The sequence below is a fragment of the Protopterus annectens genome, chromosome 5.part0 (assembly GCF_019279795.1).
Source record: "Protopterus annectens isolate FY-2018-M chromosome 5.part0, PAN1.0, whole genome shotgun sequence".
Classification (NCBI taxonomy): Eukaryota; Metazoa; Chordata; order Ceratodontiformes; family Protopteridae; genus Protopterus; species Protopterus annectens.
In genome coordinates, this window is record NC_056735.1 from 880,429,552 (window position 1) to 880,447,889 (window position 18,338).

Consider the following 18,338-nt stretch of genomic DNA (forward strand, 5'->3'; position numbering starts at 1 on the left):
GTTTTCAGTAGTTTTCCTATGCAAAACTATTATCATTGTATGAAGCCTTATGCTAAACGTGAGCAGTTTGCCAATTTGCCAGCCACTGCATCCTTCATCTCTACTCGCATCAGAAATAAAAATAAACTAATAGACTAATACAAGATATTTCAACTAGTAACTTGCCAGTAAGCCTATTTCCTAATGCCCGTGGGTCAGATGATGTCAAATGATATATAGTTTCTGCTGACATACTCTAGGGTCCCTAGAATACAGTATCTGAAATTAACCTACCCAGTTAAACAATCTGTAACATACCTTCATCTTCACTGCTGTCAGACTGGGGTTTCTTTATTCTCCTTCTCTTCTTTCTTTGCTTGTCATCTATCTCTTCTTCGCTATCCAATGCCTCTCTCCTCTTTGTCTTGGAACTATAAAGAATGAAGACAATCAGCACTTGCAAGCTGAAATCCTCCAAGATGAAGGATGAGCTGGGAGGCAGAAGGTAGGGTTCTAACAAAGTACACATATGCTACAGACAGTAAGCATACATAAATCGGGTCCACTTTACCACATATTGCACTAACAATGGGAGAACACAATGCAGACTAATGTTCAGAGTGCTTAAGTGTGAAATATTAAGAACCCTAATAAAAGATGCTAGGTTTTGCATAGCTTCACAATGGTCATCTTATTTGTGAAACAAAGTCTTCCCTATATACTGCTATTAGATAAATGTCATTACAGCTTAAAAGAAGTACAATTACAAAGACATAACAGAATTTTGAGACCATGGCTGTTTTATCAGCCAGAGCTATTAGGCCAAGGCCAACATTCAAATGAAATGCTAAGTTCTTCCAAGGCATCAGGATTACCATTAGTAAAACAAATGTACCAGTGCAATGTGCATTCTGTTAGCTTCCTCCCTAGATTACCCAATAGTCACTTCACAAAAGTATAGTTAAATGACACAAGCACTGGAATAACCATCAACAAGAAGAAATCTGGGATAGGTACAAGCTACAAAAGCCTCTGCCTTAATTCCCGTTACTAATCAGAGACATGAATAATGTGCCCATCTTCTAAAACAGATACCATTGTGTGTTACAGTGTCATAAGACCAGGACTGCTTGACACCCACTTATTTTTAGTCTGCCATATTTCTCCTTGACTCCCATCATTCGCCTTATCTTAAAAATCGCCAGTTCTTTCAGACACCTGAAACTACATTTGTGCAACATTAAGAGAAACAAAAGGTAACTGCTTACAGAAAAAAAAAAGAGAAAAGGAGGATAGGCTTGCAGGAAAGTCCTAGAACTGACCTGGCTAGAGGTGCTTGGTGCAGGGGGCTGGCCTGCTCACTCCAAAACCAGTAAGAGGGATGCTGGTTGGGAAATGCTGATGAAGATGGACTCACACTTCTAAAAGATCTATCACTGTTGTAAGTATGCAACTTTCATTTCTGATAAAAAGTGGTCCATCTTTGATAACAGGTAGGACAGAGTTCCCAGTTAAGAGAACATCCGTTTCACAACAGATACAAAATAAAAATAGAAAGTAGCCCTGAAAGTTGATCTTGTTCTGGAGGTGATATCCATTTTTTAAAGTTTGCCGAAGGTGCTGAGGCTAGCCAATGTGGGTACCATGCAAACTTCATCTACTGCAGCATTGTGTAGGAATGAAACAGAGGTGGCCACTGCTCCTGTGGAATAAGTTGAGAGGGGTAGGGATGTAGCTAGCATCTAGACCCCTTTAAAACAGAATAATGTAATGCAGTATAATAACCAGTTACAAAGAGCAGCTTTGGATACCTGTAGGCTCTTGCTTGCTGGTTACATTTTCTGAAATCCTTTGTTTTACTGTGGCAAAGCATTAGCATTCTGTGGCCATACATGCAATTAAAGCAGTACTCACCTTTGTTATGGCAGGAGGAGAACTACGGGAGGTTTAATCAACTGGTTCAAACTAGTCTGTCATTAGTCTGGACCTGAAAAATGGACTTTTCCTAAGCACCACCCCCTGCTTGTCAAAGATTAAATAAGGGTGGTAGGGTTTACTGATCGTGCTTGCAGCTCAGATATTCTTCTGGGTGAGATGACTGCCACAACAAACAGTATTTTCCAAGACAGGTATCCAAGGTACAAGCTCTGCCACTGGTTCAAAGTGTGGCATGCTAAGTGTTTATATTATGAAATAAAGATCCCAAATGGTACCAGATCTTTAATTGGAGGTCTTAAATATGTTAACGTATAGAGAAATACTAAAAATGTAAGTACTAGAATGGATTTTCTCAAGTAGAATTATTACAGACATTACTTCTAAGCAAGCTAGGCCAGAAAATATACTTGGATACTGCGAGAATTATTTCTTAGCAAGTTAGGTCAGATAGAATTTGCATTCTATAAAACATTAAACTACAGCTGCATGTTGCAGGTTTAGATAACAGATCATGCAACATCCTCATAATATTTTGCTATGTCAAGGAAATATTATGGAACACCACTTGCCAAGAAGAAGCAGTCAGAAACATAGTCTGCTATTTTATTTTGTCCTTGCTTTTAATACAAGTTATGTAATGAATGCAGTGTTTGTATAAGGGGAAATTACAGGTGAAACCATAAGAAATTTCCTCAGAGTATGAGAACATCCCAAAATGTTAACAGTCTAAGTGATCACTAGATAATGACTGCACATTATTGCTGTCTGCTTAAGAATACTGAATTATGACTGGAAGGAATTCTTCAGATGTTATCACCTAAGGTGGACATGCTTTGTTTCAGGTATAGAAGGTAGTCTGCCATAATTAGATTCACATTCTGTGTAATCTCAGTAGCAGTCACCTATTCTGGAACATAAAACTTATGATTTTGAGTCTCAGTGAACTTTTTGTGAGACATGCAGTTATTGGACATTTTACAATGCAGCCTGACAGTTTTTCTAAAAAGAATCTAGCATGTTATCGCATTTGACGCTAACATTTATGAAGCAGTCAGCAGATGAGAAGGGGAAAGCAGTGGCAGGAAGAAAGAAAAGACTCTGACTTTTCCTCATTAACCAACAGATGAGATTTTTGAAAATTCTGAAGGGTAGATAGTTGGAACATAAGCAGGCTAAGACAGATGGATCTTTGCTCACAGACGTTTGCACAATGGGAAGTAGACAACATCAAGGTTTTTGATGCCACCTTTGGTTTAAATCATCTTCCAGATGTATTGGCTGTGAGCACATTTTACTTTTTTTTTTTTTTTTAATTGCATGCCAGTAATGATCTGTGTCAAGTCTTTAAAGGGTGTTGCCCTTGAGCTAAATGCTAATAAATGAATGCTTTTCAGGTACACAAAGCATTAATGGAAACTGAATAGTCTTGTACATCAGACAATGAACATTTCTATGTGCATGGCAGGAATATACAAAAAGAAATGCACAAAGTAGTTTTTAACTGTTGTACGTACAGGTGTTGATAAGGCAAACTCGACTACGCTTCAAAGTCTAACTTTTTGGAGTGCAGAGTTGAACTATATATGGTGGTTTGTCATGAAAGTACAGATGTGCAAGTACTTACCACAGCAGTAGATGACTTTCTGATCACTGTTGCAGTATTCCTAAAACATGAGTTATAGCTTGCTGATGTCCACCAGGGTATCAAAGATCTTCCCTTCTATGATGTACATCTGGGTGATGACCTCAGGCCGTAGGTATCAGTGTATAACATTGAATGTATGTACGAGATCTTCAAACCATCTCCAAGCCAGCAACGGCCTGAAGAAAACCGAGGAAGGGAACAGGGTCAGCTAGGAGGGGCTTAATTTGAAAAGGGTAAGCAAGTTCCCCCTTAGAAAGACTGTAAATTCATAGGTTATTGAGTTTTATGTCAGTGTATGCAAGGCATAATGTTTGTGCCAATAAAGAGAAAATAGCAGGGGGATAAAGTGGGACGGAAGGACTACTGCAACAGCAATCAGTAGGACAGCTACTGTTATGGTAAGTTCTTACACAACTGTACTATGTCCTGACTAAATCACTGTTGCAGTATCCTTAACAAATGGGTGATTCCAAGAGCTGCAGGATGAGAGGGTGTTAGGCTTAGTGGATGAAGCAGACCAGAAATCGAGAAGGCCAGACAAAATGGCTCTGGCAAACATTGCCATGGACCTGAAGAAGGCATCTAGCTTGTAGTGTTTTGTGAAGCTGTCTGCAGATGACCAGGTAGCTGCTTCTAAAATAGACCTGGTATCCACTCCCTTGTAGAAAGCACCTGATCAAGCCACTGCTCAAGCTGAACATGCTTTTGGTCAAGTGGGTTAAGTTTTTCCACTGTGAGAGTAGAAGAAGGAACTAGCCTTTGAGAGCCAGGAAGCAACAAATTATTTGGAAAATGGTTGTCCTGGCCTGGAATCCATAAAAGAGATGAACAGCTGATCTGTTTTCTGATATCCTTAGTTTTGTCCAGATAAAACCACAACTGTCTGTGAATGCCTGTAGTGTTGCATTCTTTTCCCCTATTCTGGGAGATGGGGAAAAGGTAGGCAGATTGATTGCTTGGTTAAAAGTAAGCTCACTAACCACTTTTGGCACGAGGAATAGACTGGCCCTGAGATTCACCTTGTCTTTGTGGAAAGGGTGAATAGCCATGACAGCATGGAGTTCTGGGACTCTGTGCACTGAAGTCAAGACCAGAAGGAATAAGAAGTTATGTACTCACCATAACGTTCCATCTGAGTAGGTGTCTTCATTTGTCTGCAACCTGTGGGTCTTGAATCCGATATCGGATCTGAGCCGGCAATTATTTATACAGCTATGGATCTGAGCTCCTCCCCTCACCCATAATCCCCTGTCAACTCCAATTGACCTCAGATCAAGTTTGCCCTCCTATATACCTGTAAAGGTATCCCAAAAAGGAAAAGGCAGGAATAATACCATGATCTAATTCTTCTGAAGGCCAGGGGGAAGGAGGGGGGGATGGTTGCAGACAAATTAAGACACCTATTCAGATGGAACGTTATGGTGAGTACATAACTTCTTAATCTGAAGTAGGGACTTCATTTGTCAGCAACCTGTGGGACAGAGTCCCCAGCTACCTGAATCTTGGGCGGCCATCATGGAAGGACAGAGTCCCCAGCTACCTGAATCTTGGGCAGCCATCATAGAAGAATGTTCCGGAGCACTGCGGAGCCAAAGGATGCTCTACCTCTGGAGGGGACGTCCAGCTTGTAGTGGTGAATAAAGGTATGAGATGAGGCCCAAGTGGCTGCTGAGCAAATATCATCCAAAGGGACTCTAGATCTGAATGCAGTAGAAGTAGATATGGAACGAGTGGAGTGAGCACGGACCCTTTGAGGTGCGGGCCTCCCAGAAGCCTCATAAGCTAGACAGATACATTGGGAAATCCAGTGTGATAAGGTGACCTTCGAAGCAGCTTTACCAAAATTGAATTTAGAAAAGGAGACGAACGGCTGATCAGATTGTCTGTGACCAGCAGTCCTATGAATATAGAAACGCAGCTGCCTGTGCACATCTAACGAGTGCAGCTTGTATTCTCCTTTATTCTGGTAATTAGGGAAGAAAACAGGAAGATTGATGGACTGATTGATATTGGTTTCTGAGGCCACCTTAGGTAGGAAAGATGGATTGGTCCTGAGGTACACTCTATCCTGATGAAAAACCAAATAAGGGGGTTTTACGGAAAGAGCTTGAAGTTCTGAAACTCTTTTCGCAGAGGTGATGGCTACTAGGAAAGCTGTTTTCCAAGACAGGTATTTAAGATCAGCAGAGGCAGCTGGTTCAAAGGGGGAAGCAGTCAAGGCCTGAAGAACTAGCGATAGATCCCAAGGGGGTATGGCTTCTCTGATCGGGGGCCTAAGCAAAAAGGTACCCTTGAGGAAGGTTTTACACAGTTTAGCTGACATCAAGGGACCAGTCTCGTGTCCTACATGGTAATGGGAGATGGCTGCCAAATGTACCTTGACTGTCAAACAGCTAGCCCCTTGCTGAAAAAGCCCTGTAAGGAAGTCCAAAACTGACATTAGCGGAGCAGTGAAGGGGTCCACATTATGATGCTCCGCCCAAACGGAAAAGCGCTTCCATTTACTGCGGTAAACCTTCTGGTGGAAGGTTTATATGCTGCCACCAAGATGGCTTTGACTGGAGAGGAGATACCGGGAGTCCTAATTAAGAGTGGAACTGGAGCAGCCAAGCTGTTAGCTCAGGTTGTCCAGATTCGGGGTCGGTAAGCCTGATGGGTGGGAGATCAGATCCGGACTGGGATCCAGAATCCAGGGAAGATTCACCAAGTGAGACCACAGGTAAGGGAACCAAGTTTGTCGAGGCCAGAATGGGGCAATGAGGATCATCCTGCTCCCCAACCGAGAGGCTTTCTGTAACATCTTTAGCATCAGGGGTAGAGGAGGATAGGCATAAAGTAGACCGGGCGGCCAAACATGCACTAGAGCGTCTCTTGGGGCTTCCCCTGTTGGGGGAATCAGGGCGAAGAAGTTGTCGCATTTCGTATTTGAGGGAGAGGCAAAAAGATTGCAACAGGGTTGCCCCCATTTTGCAAAAATCTGCTTCGCTACACGGGAGTTGAGAGATCACTCATAAGGGGAAAGAATAGTGCGGCTGAGTTTGTCCGCCAGGATGTTGGACCGTCCCGGAATGTGCGTTGCGAATAGAAAGCGGTTGGTGGAGATCGCCCATTCCCACACTCTCATGGCCTCTTGGCATAGAGGATAAGACCTGGTTCCTCCCTGTTTGTTGATATACCAGACAACTGACATGTTGTCCGTCTGTATCGCAATGGTTCCGACGGGAAGAAGGTTGTGAAGTGCTTGCAACGCTAACAGCACCGCCCTCATCTCCAGAACATTGATATGCAGGGAGGTCTCTGAGTCGTTCCATGTGCCTTGGACTGTTCTGCCTGAGCAATGCCCCCCCCACCCGAGGCGAGAAGCGTCCGTGGTCACTGTGACTAGGGGAGGTGGGGCGCAGAAGGGCCAACCTGTATGGAGGTCTGGGGAATGCAGCCACCATAACAGGGCCCCCCTGTAAGCTTTGCTGATAGAGACAGGGTGGTGGAGAGGGAGAAGTTGGAAGGACCACTGTACTTGAAGGGTCCACTGTAATACCCTCATGTTTAGGCGAGCGCATGGGAGGAGAGTAATTGCCGCTGCCATAGAGCCCAGTGCCCTCAGGACCAATTCCGCGGGAGGAGCTTCTGATTGGAGGATGTCCGGCACATGAAGACTGAGGCTCTGTAGTCGTTCCGAAGTGAGGTAGGCTCGAAGACTCCTCGTATCTAACCTGGCCCCTATGAAGTCTATCACTTGTGTTGGAGCAAGGGAGGATTTGTCCATATTGATCGTGACGCCTAACTGGGGGGGCTAGGCGAAGAAAAAAATCTCTGGCTGAGCAGAGTAGATGCCTTGTTGGGGCGGTCAGGAGCCAGTCGTCCAGGTACGGGAAGACCTGCAGTCCCTGGAGTCTCAGGTTGGCCGCTAACACTGCTAAAACTTTGGTGAACACCCTGGGGGCTGTGGTGAGGCCAAAGGGAAGGACCCTGAACTGATAGTGGCTGGCTCCCAGCCGGAAGCGGAGAAACCTCCTGGATCGCCTGTCCATTAAGATGTGGTAGTACGCATCCTTGAGGTCTATAGAGCACATCCAGTCGTTCTCCCATAACAGGGGGAGAATGGATTGAAGAGTGACCATTCGGAATTTCTCCTTGGTTACCGCTAGGTTCAAGAGGGAGAGGTCTAGGATTGGTCTCAGGTCCCCCGTCTTTTCTGGCACCAGAAAGAACCTGGAGTAAAACCCTAATCAGAGCTGGTCTGGGGTGATGGGTTGGATGGTCCTTTTTTCGAGCAGCTGCCGGATTTCCACGGCTGCAGCCTCCCTCTGATCGGATGGTACATCGGGGAGGTTCTTGAGTCTGGGGACATGAAGCATAGGGATTTTGTAACCACTGGATATAACCCGAAGCACCCAGCGGTCTGACGTAATGGACTCCCATGCCGCCAGGTGCCTCGAGAAACGCCCCCCGACTGCCTCCAGAGTGAAGCAGTCGGGCAACCCTTCAGGGCTGTTGCGTGGGCCGATCAGAGAAGGATTCTCTGGACCCAAAATTTCTCGGTGCCCCTCTGCCTCTAGGGCGGCGTCCTCCCTGACCTCCTCTGCCACGGAAGGACTGGTCGTCCGGAGCAGGTTGGGAATGCTGTGATTTCCGGAACCGCATCTTCTTCTGTCCCTTTTGGTTCTTGGAAAAGGACCTCTGGGGAGCAGAGAAGTGGACTCCAACAGCAGACAGCGTCTTCCCGTCCTTCTCGCTCTGGACAAGTGTCTCGCGAACGATTTTGCCAAACAAGGCAGAAACATCAAAGGGGGCATTTGCAAAGGACGCCTTAAAGGGCTCCTCAAAGTCACAATGTCGGAGCCAGGCCTGGCGCCTCATCACTAGGCCCGCTCCGCTGGCTCTAGCGGCTCACTCAGTAGCGTGAGACAGAAGCCGCATAGAGGTATTGGAAACAGATCTCAGAGTGGCCATACGAGTCCTCCGCCGGCATGGACGCCAGGGGGCGAAGCAGTGTATTCTTTGATAAGATCGCGCTGCATCCTGATGACATGTGCCATGTAGTTCAGAAACCTTACCGAGAAGGTCGCTGAACTGAATACCCGCTTCCCAAGGCGATCCATCAATCGAGACTCCTTGCTCGGAGGATGGACCGAGGGACTCTCCTGAGCTAGTTCCCTCTTAGTGGCTGCCGTCATCAACATGGCATCTACAGAGGGACCCTTGCTCCAGTGGGGACGGTCTGCGGGGGGGCTCAAGATCCTGTCCGGGCGCTTGGGAATAGGCTCCACAGTGTCCAGCTCCTTCCACGCCCTGGTGGTCACAAGGTCCACCAGGGGGTCGGCCAGAGGGGACACCCAAGAGGTAGAGACGGGCCTGCTTCGAATGCCTCCAGGAACACGGACTCGTCAGAGGAAGCCTTGGGGGCAGACCACCCCCCCCTGAGCCTAAGCATTTCCATGATGTCTCCAAAGGAGACATCCTCGGGGGGTGATCTTGGGGAGCCTTCCCCTTCATCCAAGTCCGTGTCCTCTGTTAAGGACTCGGGGGAGTCCACGTGCCTCCTCTTACACTTGTGCTTGCAAGGCACTTCCTCGGGGGGGGGGGCTGTCCGAGGAGGTCTCGCCAGCAATGTCCTGTTCCAAAGGAACAACCTGGGACATTGAAGCAGGCTGCCCCTGTGGCCGGGTGATGGAAGCCTGGCCCAGCAGAGAGGGAGTGCAGGGCGGAGCCGAGACAAGGGCCGGGGGTCTGGATGCTCTTGACAGAGCCCTCTCCACTACATCGAAGGCCGAGGGGGAGCCACTCTCCCTGGGCTCCGAGAGCCGACTCCCACTCGGATCCGATGAAGGGATCGGAACTGGCGCCGAGACCGTCGGATCCGAGGGACCAGTGTGCTCCGACCTGGACGGAGTCGAAGACACACTGAATCCCTCGGATCCGAAGCTCGGGCCACGGCTCCGAGAGGTCGGATCCGACGATGGAACCGACAGACTCGAGGGCAGGGTCGGATCCGAAGTACCCAGTACTGTCGGCGCCAACCCACCCCCGGCTCCAACGCTGCCCGGCTCCAAGCGCTCCAAACCCGAGAAGCGGGTCGGAGAAGGAGCTATCGGAGCAAAAAGGGTGTCGAGCTCCCCCCCCCGAAAGGGGGGGAGGCAGGAGCACTCCCATCTGCAGCTGGGCCTGGATGAACCTTCTCATCATCCGGTCCAAGTCTGCGATGACCTCGACGGAGATCGGGTCTCCTCCTCCTCTGGTCCCGGGGAGAAGCAAGGTGATCAGAGCCGAGGAGGAGGAGACCTAGAAGCCGTGGAGGGAGAAGCCCGCTTAGCTGGGGGGGGGCCAAAGCAGAGGCCTCGGCCCGCCGCTTGTGGTGCTTCTCCCTCCGTTTCTCCCTCCCGGCCTCCCTATCCTCCGGCGCTTTAGTGGGAGTTTGAATCCCGGCTGGAGGAAGGGGGGCAGGAGTGGCTACCACCACAGGCTGGGGAGGTGCCACTGGAGTAGCGGATGCCGAAGCCGACTCCGGGGGCAAAAGTCCCGCCAGGACCAGCTTCGACCTCCATTCTTTCAGTGCCCTGGGGTTGAACCCTGCACAAATCGTGCATCCTGAGGACAGGTGTTCAACCCCAAGGCACCGAACACACCGAGTGTGGCCATCCGCCGGTGAAAGCTTATGGCCACACTCGGTGCATTTAGAAAAAATGGGCTTTGGGGCCTCTGACATTTTCTCTCAAGGAAAGGACTACACACGCACACCAGGCCCCAAAACACAAACAACACACACACACACACACACACACACACACACACACACTACGACCAGCGAGGGGAGGAAACACTAAAAATAAAATTAAAAAAGGTAAAAGTTAACCTAAAGGGATCCTAAACACACACGCAAGTTTAAAAAGGAAAGATTTTCTGTTTTTAACAAGTTTTTTAAGAACTTATCTGAAGTCGCCAGGAGCTCTGCAATCCAGCTGTCTCTTCTAAAAGCGGCAAACTAGATCTGAGGTCAATTGGGGTTGGCAGGGGATTATGGGTGAGGGGAGGAGCTAGGAGCTCAGATCCATTGCTGTATAAATAATTGCCGGCTCGGATCCGATATCGGATCCAAGACCCACAGGTTGCTGACAAATGAAGTCCCTACTTCAGATCATGGTTGTCCATGTACAGAATTTTAGCGTAGCTAAGCAACTGGTCCAAAATTTTCCAAAACAAAATTAAGGTCCCAAGAAGGGGTGATAGGTTTCCTGAGGAGGTTTAAGGTGTAAACTCCCCTCAGGAAAAGTTTAACCTCTGTCTTGGAGAAGACAGGGGGCTCCAAAGGTAAGCAAGGATTAATGGCAGATAAGTGAGCCTTGAAAAGTAGGCCAACTCTGAATGCAATAAGTTACTTAAGTATTACAGTACTGTGTGCGTGTTCGACAGAAGGGGTTGGAGTTTGTGCTTACGGCACCAGATGAAAAATCTCTTCCACTTGGCTGTGTACGACTTCTTGCTGTTATGTTTTCTGGCTTTTTGTAGGATTTGATCAACCTCTTCAGAAAAGCTATGTCTTGCAGGAATTATAAACCTATCATCCAGAGGGTTATAACCCTAACCCTAACCCTAACCCTAGGTCAGACTGATGAAAGAGCTGCCCTTTCTGCTGGGTGATTAGATCTGCTTTTGGAGGGATCCTCCAATATCTTTATGTACCAAATTAAATTTAACTGTAACCTTTGATAGGCGAGACAGGAGTGGGAACCAGTGCTGCCTTGGCCAGAATAGTGCCAGAAGCACAGTTTTGGATATTCTTTCTGGTCCTTGAAAAGGAGCCTTGGGAGCAGAGGTAGAGGGGGGTATGCATAAAGAAAATTCCCTGTCCAATGGAAGGAGAAGTCATCTCTCCTCTAGACTCGAGGTGATGGACTCCTTGTGCAGAAAAGTGGGAGCAGATGATGCTCGGCAAAGAGATCTGTCTGTAGAGTCCCCCTTTTGAGAGTTATGGCTTTGAACACCTCTTTGTTCAATGCACATTCATGAAGATCCTCCAAATCCCTGATTAGAACGTCTGTCAAAAAGGGAATGCATGTCATTCTAAGAGATTCAGAGAGACTAGGTGCCAGGCCACCTGTGCTAGCCTGCACAGGGGTAGGATCTTGTACCTTCCTGTTTATGTACCACATCACCATGGTGTTGTCTATGTGCACCAGTAGACTGCCTGGTTTCCAAAGACGTGACCATGGATATAGTTCAGAGACCTTACCGAGAAGGTCGCTGAACTGAATACCTGCTTCCCAAGGCGATCCATCAATCGAGACTCCTTGCTCGGAGGATGGACCGAGGGACTCTCCTGAGTTAGTTCCCTCTTAGTGGCTGCCGCCATCAACATGGCATCTAGAGGGGGACCCTTGCTCCAGTGGGGACAGTCTGTGGGGGGGCTCAATATCCTGTCCGGGCGCTTGGGAATAGGCTCCACAGTGTCCAGCTCCTTCCATGCCCTGGTGGTCACAAGGTCCACCAGGGGGTCGGTCGGAGGGGACACCCAAGAGGTAGACGGGCCTGCTTCGAATGCCTCCAGGAACACGGACTCGTCGGAGGAAGCCTTGGGGGCAGACCACCCCCCACCCCCTTGAGCCTAAGCATTTCCATGATGTCTCCAAAGGAGACATTCTCGGGGGGTGATCTTGGGCAGCCTTCCCCTTCATCCAAGTCCATGTCCTCTGTTAAGGACTCGGGGGAGTCCACGTGCCTCCTCTTACACTTGTGCTTGCGAGGCACTTCCTCAGGGGGGCTGTCCGAGGAGGTCTCGCCAGCAATGTCCTGTTCCAACGGAACAACCTGGGGCATTGAAGCAGACTGTCCCTGTGGCCGGGTGATGGAAGCCTGGCCCAGCAGAGAGGGAGTGCAGGGCAGAGCCGAGACAAGGGCCGGGGGTCTGGATGCTCTTGACAGAGCCCTCTCCACTACATCGAAGGCCGAGGGGGAGCCGCTCTCCCTGGGCTCCGAGAGCTGACTCCCACTTGGATCTGATGAAGGGATCGGAACCGGCGCCGAGACCGTCGGATCCGAGGGACCAGTGTGCTCCGACCTGGACGGAGCCGAAGGCACACTGAATCCCTCGGATCCGAAGCTCGAGCCACGGCTCCGAGAGGTCGGATCTGACGATGGAACCGACAGACTTGAGGGCAGGGTCAGATCCGAAGTACCCAGTACTGTCGGCGCCGACCCACCCCCGGCTCCAACGCTGCCCGGCTCCAAGCGCTCCGAACCCGAGAAGCGGGTCGGAGAAGGAGCTATCGGAGCAAAAAAGGGTGTCGAGCTCCCTCCCGAAGGGGGGGGAGGCAGGAGCACTCCCATCTGCAGCTGGGCCTGGGTGAACCTTCTCATCATCCGGTCCAAGTCTGCGTCAGACAGGCTGTAGGTGGATCTCGACGAGGCCACCGAGGCAGGCCTGGAGTGCCGCCTCGATGACCTCAACGGAGATCGGGTCTCCTCCTCCTCTGGTCCCGGGGAGAAGCAAGGTGATCGGAGCCGAGGAGGAGGAGACCTGGAAGCCGTGGAGGGAGAAGCCCGCTTAGCTGGGGGGGGCCGAAGCAGAGGCCACGGCCCGCCGCTTGTGGTGCTTCTCCCTCCGTTTCTCCCTCCTGGCCTCCCTATCCTCCGGCGCTTTAGTGGGAGTTTGAATCCCGGCTGGAGGAAGGGGGGGCAGGAGTGGCTACCACCACAGGCTGGGGAGGTGCCACGGGAGTAGCTGAGGCCGAAGCCGACTCCGGGAGCAAACGTCCCACCAGGACCAGCTTCGACCTCCGTTCTTTCAGTGCCCTGGCGTTGAACCCTGCACAAATCGTGCATCCTGAGGACAGGTGCTCAACCCAAGGCACTGAACACACCGAGTGTGGCCACCTGTGCTAGCCTGCACAGGGGTAGGATCTTGTACCTTCCTGTTTATGTACCACATCACCATGGTGTTGTCTGTGTGCACCAGTAGACTGCCTGGTTTCCAAAGACGTGAGAAAATCTGTAGGGATTGTAGAAGTGCTCTCATTTCCTTTAAGCTGATGTGTTCTTTAAGTATAAGAGCAGGCCACTCCCCCCTGGATTCTTTGGTCTCCTGTACAAGCCCCCCATGCCCTGTCTGAAGCATCTGTCAACATGACTTGGTTGTGCAGGGCTGAAGTTAATGAGAGATCTGTGGTGAGCGCAACCTTCTTGATGCAAGGAAGAAGGAGAATGTTGGTATCGAGAGGGTGAGAGTGCTGGGACCACAATGATTTCAGATATTACTGAATTTTCCTCAAGTGTAATCTGGTGAGGGGCAACACAGGGATAGGGGCCCAAGGCCCTGGAGAGCTTGTCAGGCCGAGCATTAATCTTCGCTAGAAAGCATTAGGAACTCATTGGCTAGGGAGGTGATTCTTTTCTTGAGGAGTACAGGCATGCATGGCAAATGCGTCCGGATTGCATCACAATAAGGTCAGCTGTTTGGTGGGGAAGAGCTGGCATTTTCTGTAGTTGATTGTGAACCCCAGGAAAGTCCAAAGTTGCACAGTGTAATGAAGGTGCTTTAGAAGAGTGTCCCTGGATAAAGACTGGAGTAGAAGGTCATCTGGATAAGGGACAATCTGTATGCCATGAGTACAGCAGAATACCTCTATTGGAGCCAGCCACTTTGTGAAAACCCTCACAGCTATAGAAAAAAACAAAGGGCAAAACAGTAAAATGAAAATGTGATGATTCAGTAAAGAACCTGAGAAAATTTAATGTCTATATTATGTGATCGAATGGTCAAACAGTAGAACACGTAATAGTCGACCCATAATAATCGAACCGCCACAATGTCGAACGGAAAGTAAAAAAAGAAAAACCCACCCAAACAAACCATTTAAACGCTCTACTCAGGGGGACAAGCTCCCCTGCACCCCCCGTTACTTAAATATACCAACTCTGAGATCGCACTACAGTGCAGAAAATGGAAAACTTACACTTCCACACTGTACGCAGATCTCCACTGAACCGTTCAACATTGTGGCGGTTCGATTATTACGGGTTGAATATTACGTGTTCGACTATTTGACCATTCGATCATGTAATATAGACCTGAAAATTTTTGCAGAGTGAATGGGGATATGAAGATAAGTATCCTTTACACCTAAGGATACCAGAAAAGCTTGAGGAAGCAGGAAAGGTAAAAGAGTTTGTAAGGACAGCATTTTAAAGGAGGGCACTCTCAGAAATATGTTTGGCCTGGACAGGTCCAGGATGCGTCTCCAAAGACCCTCTTTCTTTGGAACCAGGAAGATTATGGAGTAAAATCCCTTTCATGAGTAGAATGAGGGAATCTCTTCTATGGTTCTCTGAGTCAGTATGTCTTACACGATGGGGTCTAGCAGTTGTATCTGGTTGGGAGGAGCAGGTATTCCCCTGGGAGTTGGAATGCTTTCTGAAGACGTACAGTAAGCCTCCTTGAAAATGCTCAATACCCACTTGTTTGAGGTTATTGCTTTCCAGACAGGAAAAGAAAGAGGAAGTCTTTTTGAGAAGGGAGTGGAGTGGTAGGATTTGGAGGGGGGAACAAATGGCAAATAGTCACACAGGTCTACTACCAAACTGAGGCATCTCAGAAGGGGTATCCCTCTATTTTTTTTTTTGGGGGGGGGGTATTTTTTAGGAATTTTCCTTTGCCTTTGAGGAATTCTACGATCTCTCTTGATAAAGGATGTGGATTTAGCTGGACAATTTTTGGGAACTGTAGACAGCAGAACAGAATGTGATGGCAATCCTTCAATGTCTGTCAGCTTGTGTGCCAAATATGAGATTGTTATCCAAAGAAGTGTCTAAAATCTTTCACTTGAACTCTTCTGGAATAGATTGGACCCGTAGCCAAGCATACTGCCTAATCACTGAACCAGTAGCAGCTGCTGTGAAAGAGACATCCATAGCATCATAGCTGAACTTTAAGATGTGCCTGGCTACTTGAGAAGCCTGGGCCACTAAAGACTGTATATGCTGTTTTGGGAGTATGTTGCTCTGTAATGGTCTTGCTTAAGGACTACAGCAAAGACAGTAAGTATTTGGTCATTTGAGTTTGGGAAGTTTATACCTCTGAAAGTTAAGGTGGAGGAAGTATATACTTTCTTAACCCACTTTTCCACTGCTCAACTATCCTTGTCACGGGAAAGAACATTAGTGTCACAGAGAAACTTGGAAGGTTTGTCAGAAGCTAGGGAGACTGCAGCAGGGTCTGCCACGGGGTTTTTGCAGTGGTACTTAGGTTCTGTAAAGCTCCTGACAAACTCATCTGGCCTTTTTGGAGCAGGAGGCTGAAAATCTAGAGCTGAAGAATTGGCCTGAAAGGCATCCAGGTAAGCATCTAGCAATGAAGGAACTCGAAGAGGAGCAGGAGTGCCCATCTCTATTATGTTGTAGTATCTCTTTTGCATCTGACACCTGTCTACAGTGCCACTTAAAATGTTTTGTCATGTTTTGTAAGGTTTCTCCTCAGGAGGAATCTTCCAGGGGGAGTCTCCCTTTTCTGAGGAAATCTGCTCTGAACAGTGCAACTGGGTCGAGTAGTTGAGAAAAAAATCTGAATCCCTGTCTGGCTTCTCATCAGACGAGGAAGAATATAATATCTGTGTGTGGTGTGGCCTGAGAGGGCTGAGACACAAAGGAAGGTTGCTTCAGAAACACAATTGCCTTCAAAAAACAGAGAAAAATCAATCCATTCTTTTGCCTTTGACACAGAAGGGGACATTAAGTGTTTAAGTTTTTGCTTTTTCTTTTTGGGGGAGATGTTCTCCTGAATAAGCTGAGGGATTCTGAACTTTGTCGCATTTCTATCAGGTAACCATGAGTCTCTTCCCCACAAGGATCCGATGGATTCCTCAAGGGGCCCTCGAGATGAGTCATGGTTCATCACAGGACTCTGTCTACAAGGCCACAGTAGCCATACCGGTGTCTGGCGGGGTCATGGTAGAGGGCTCGTGAGAAGACCATTGGCGTACCATGGGTTCAACCATCTCAGCAGGTATGTCCAATTCTAAAAAGGTGTCAGGAGAATCCTCCACAGGTCTCTAAGTTTTTTTTCTTAGGCAGAAGGCCAATGTCTGTGCCTTCTGACATGGTGGAGGGAGCCAAGTATTTCAGGCGCTGGGTCTCGGAAAAGCTATTAAGCATGTATGGCCTAGACCGAAGGGATTTTAGTACAAATGACGAACAAATCCAGCAGGATTTATAGTCCTGTTTAGGCCCTAAACAGAACAAGCACTTAGTGTGCAAGTCTTTGTACGGAATTGGTCTACCACACTCACACTTACCAATCCTAGGTGACACCTAAAAACAATCAGCAAAACAGTCAAAAGTTAAGAAGGAAGAATCTCCAAAGGGGCACTTGTCTGATCCGACAAGTGAAGCTACGGTACTGAGTGACCAAATGAATACAGTCCATTGGGTGCAACGACCTGCATTCAGGCTGGCAGTGAGATAGTTGGAAGATCTTGTACATACATCCGGTTTTAAAATCTGATGCCTAAAAGATGAGGTCATCACCTGGATGTACGTGTAGGAAGGTAAAGCTTTAGTATCCCAGTTGGATGTCAGTGAGCTACAACCCATCTGCTAAGAATACTGCAACAGTGACTCAGTCAGGACATCAGCACTTTTCAAAGATGCAAATTAAACAGAGTAACAAGATTAACTGTCAGAAAAGTTGCGTCATGTGAGTTGCGTTAAAGATCTCTGCTTTCATATCAAGATGAAGTCCATTGTCAAAAAAGAGGTGTGCACCATCCACTTATTTGTTTTCCTCTGCGACTGTTCCAGGGACTGTATAAGCATAGAAAGCATTTTACTTTCTTCCAGTCTGCAAGTCATAAATTTAGATATGCATGACAGAGACATTACTGGCTGCTTGTTTAGAAAGGAGATATTTGTACTGTCCATTTTACACAAGGAAAATCATTTAAAAATGTCCTGTTTTAATACTGGCTTTTGTGATAAAGATTTTTTTTTTATTATATAGGTTATTACATTTGCACAGTGTCAGTTGTGTTTCGATGGAATGAGTTTCTGATGTTAGCTGCAAGCCAAGTGATTCAAAAATTCTAAATCTCCCAAGTAACAAACAAGTCAACTTCCAATGTGTCCTTCAAATGGAAAACCTTGGCTAAACAGAATAGCCTTTTATGGGCCTAAGACTGAGGGAGTTCACCAGCACACACATTTCTGCCAAGATGTAAACTGCTCTTGGAAGAATACCATAGTTTATAGCCCACTGCTGTCCAACATAAACTTTCTGAACTGGAAGTACAAAGTGTGTGTGCTGCCTTGGTTATTAATGTACCACACATTAGCCTGGTTGTCTGTGTGCAGCAAGAGAGCTTCTGGTCTCAAGTCTCTTTCCAGTCCTTGGACAGTTAGGAACGATTCCCTTTAGTGAAGTTTCATCTTCCCTGCACTAGAAAGGATCTCATTTGGGCTAAAAAAGACAACCAACCATCTAATACCACAGACTGCAATGTTTTTGGCTGGATGAACAGTAATATCACTATGGCAATTGTAGGTACAAGTCCACCACTCTACAGCCTGGTGACAGGAGTCTAAAATTAACAAAAGGCCTAGGAGGATATAAGGTCTGCAAAACCTCTGGCATTTTAATATAAAATAGGTGGGCAAACTGTAACAGTGTAAATGGTGCCCATCATAAGGTACAAGTGATGTAGAAGTATTTATGCTTACACACACTTGTGCCCTCACATACCCACGATGCCAATGCTATAACATCCTGGGTCCACTCTGCAGGCTGAATAAC

At 47.7% G+C, this 18,338-nt stretch overlaps 1 protein-coding gene across 1 annotated transcript in view; it reads right to left on the reverse strand.

Moving 5' to 3' along the window:
- Window positions 1-18,338, reverse strand: part of POLD3 (DNA polymerase delta 3, accessory subunit) — a 713,420-nt gene that overhangs the window by 300,986 nt on the left and 394,096 nt on the right. Inside the window, exon 9 of the mRNA XM_044072678.1 lies at window positions 298-410. Within this exon, the coding sequence (XP_043928613.1) occupies window positions 298-410 (113 nt within the window). The remainder of the gene's footprint in view (window positions 1-297; window positions 411-18,338) is intronic.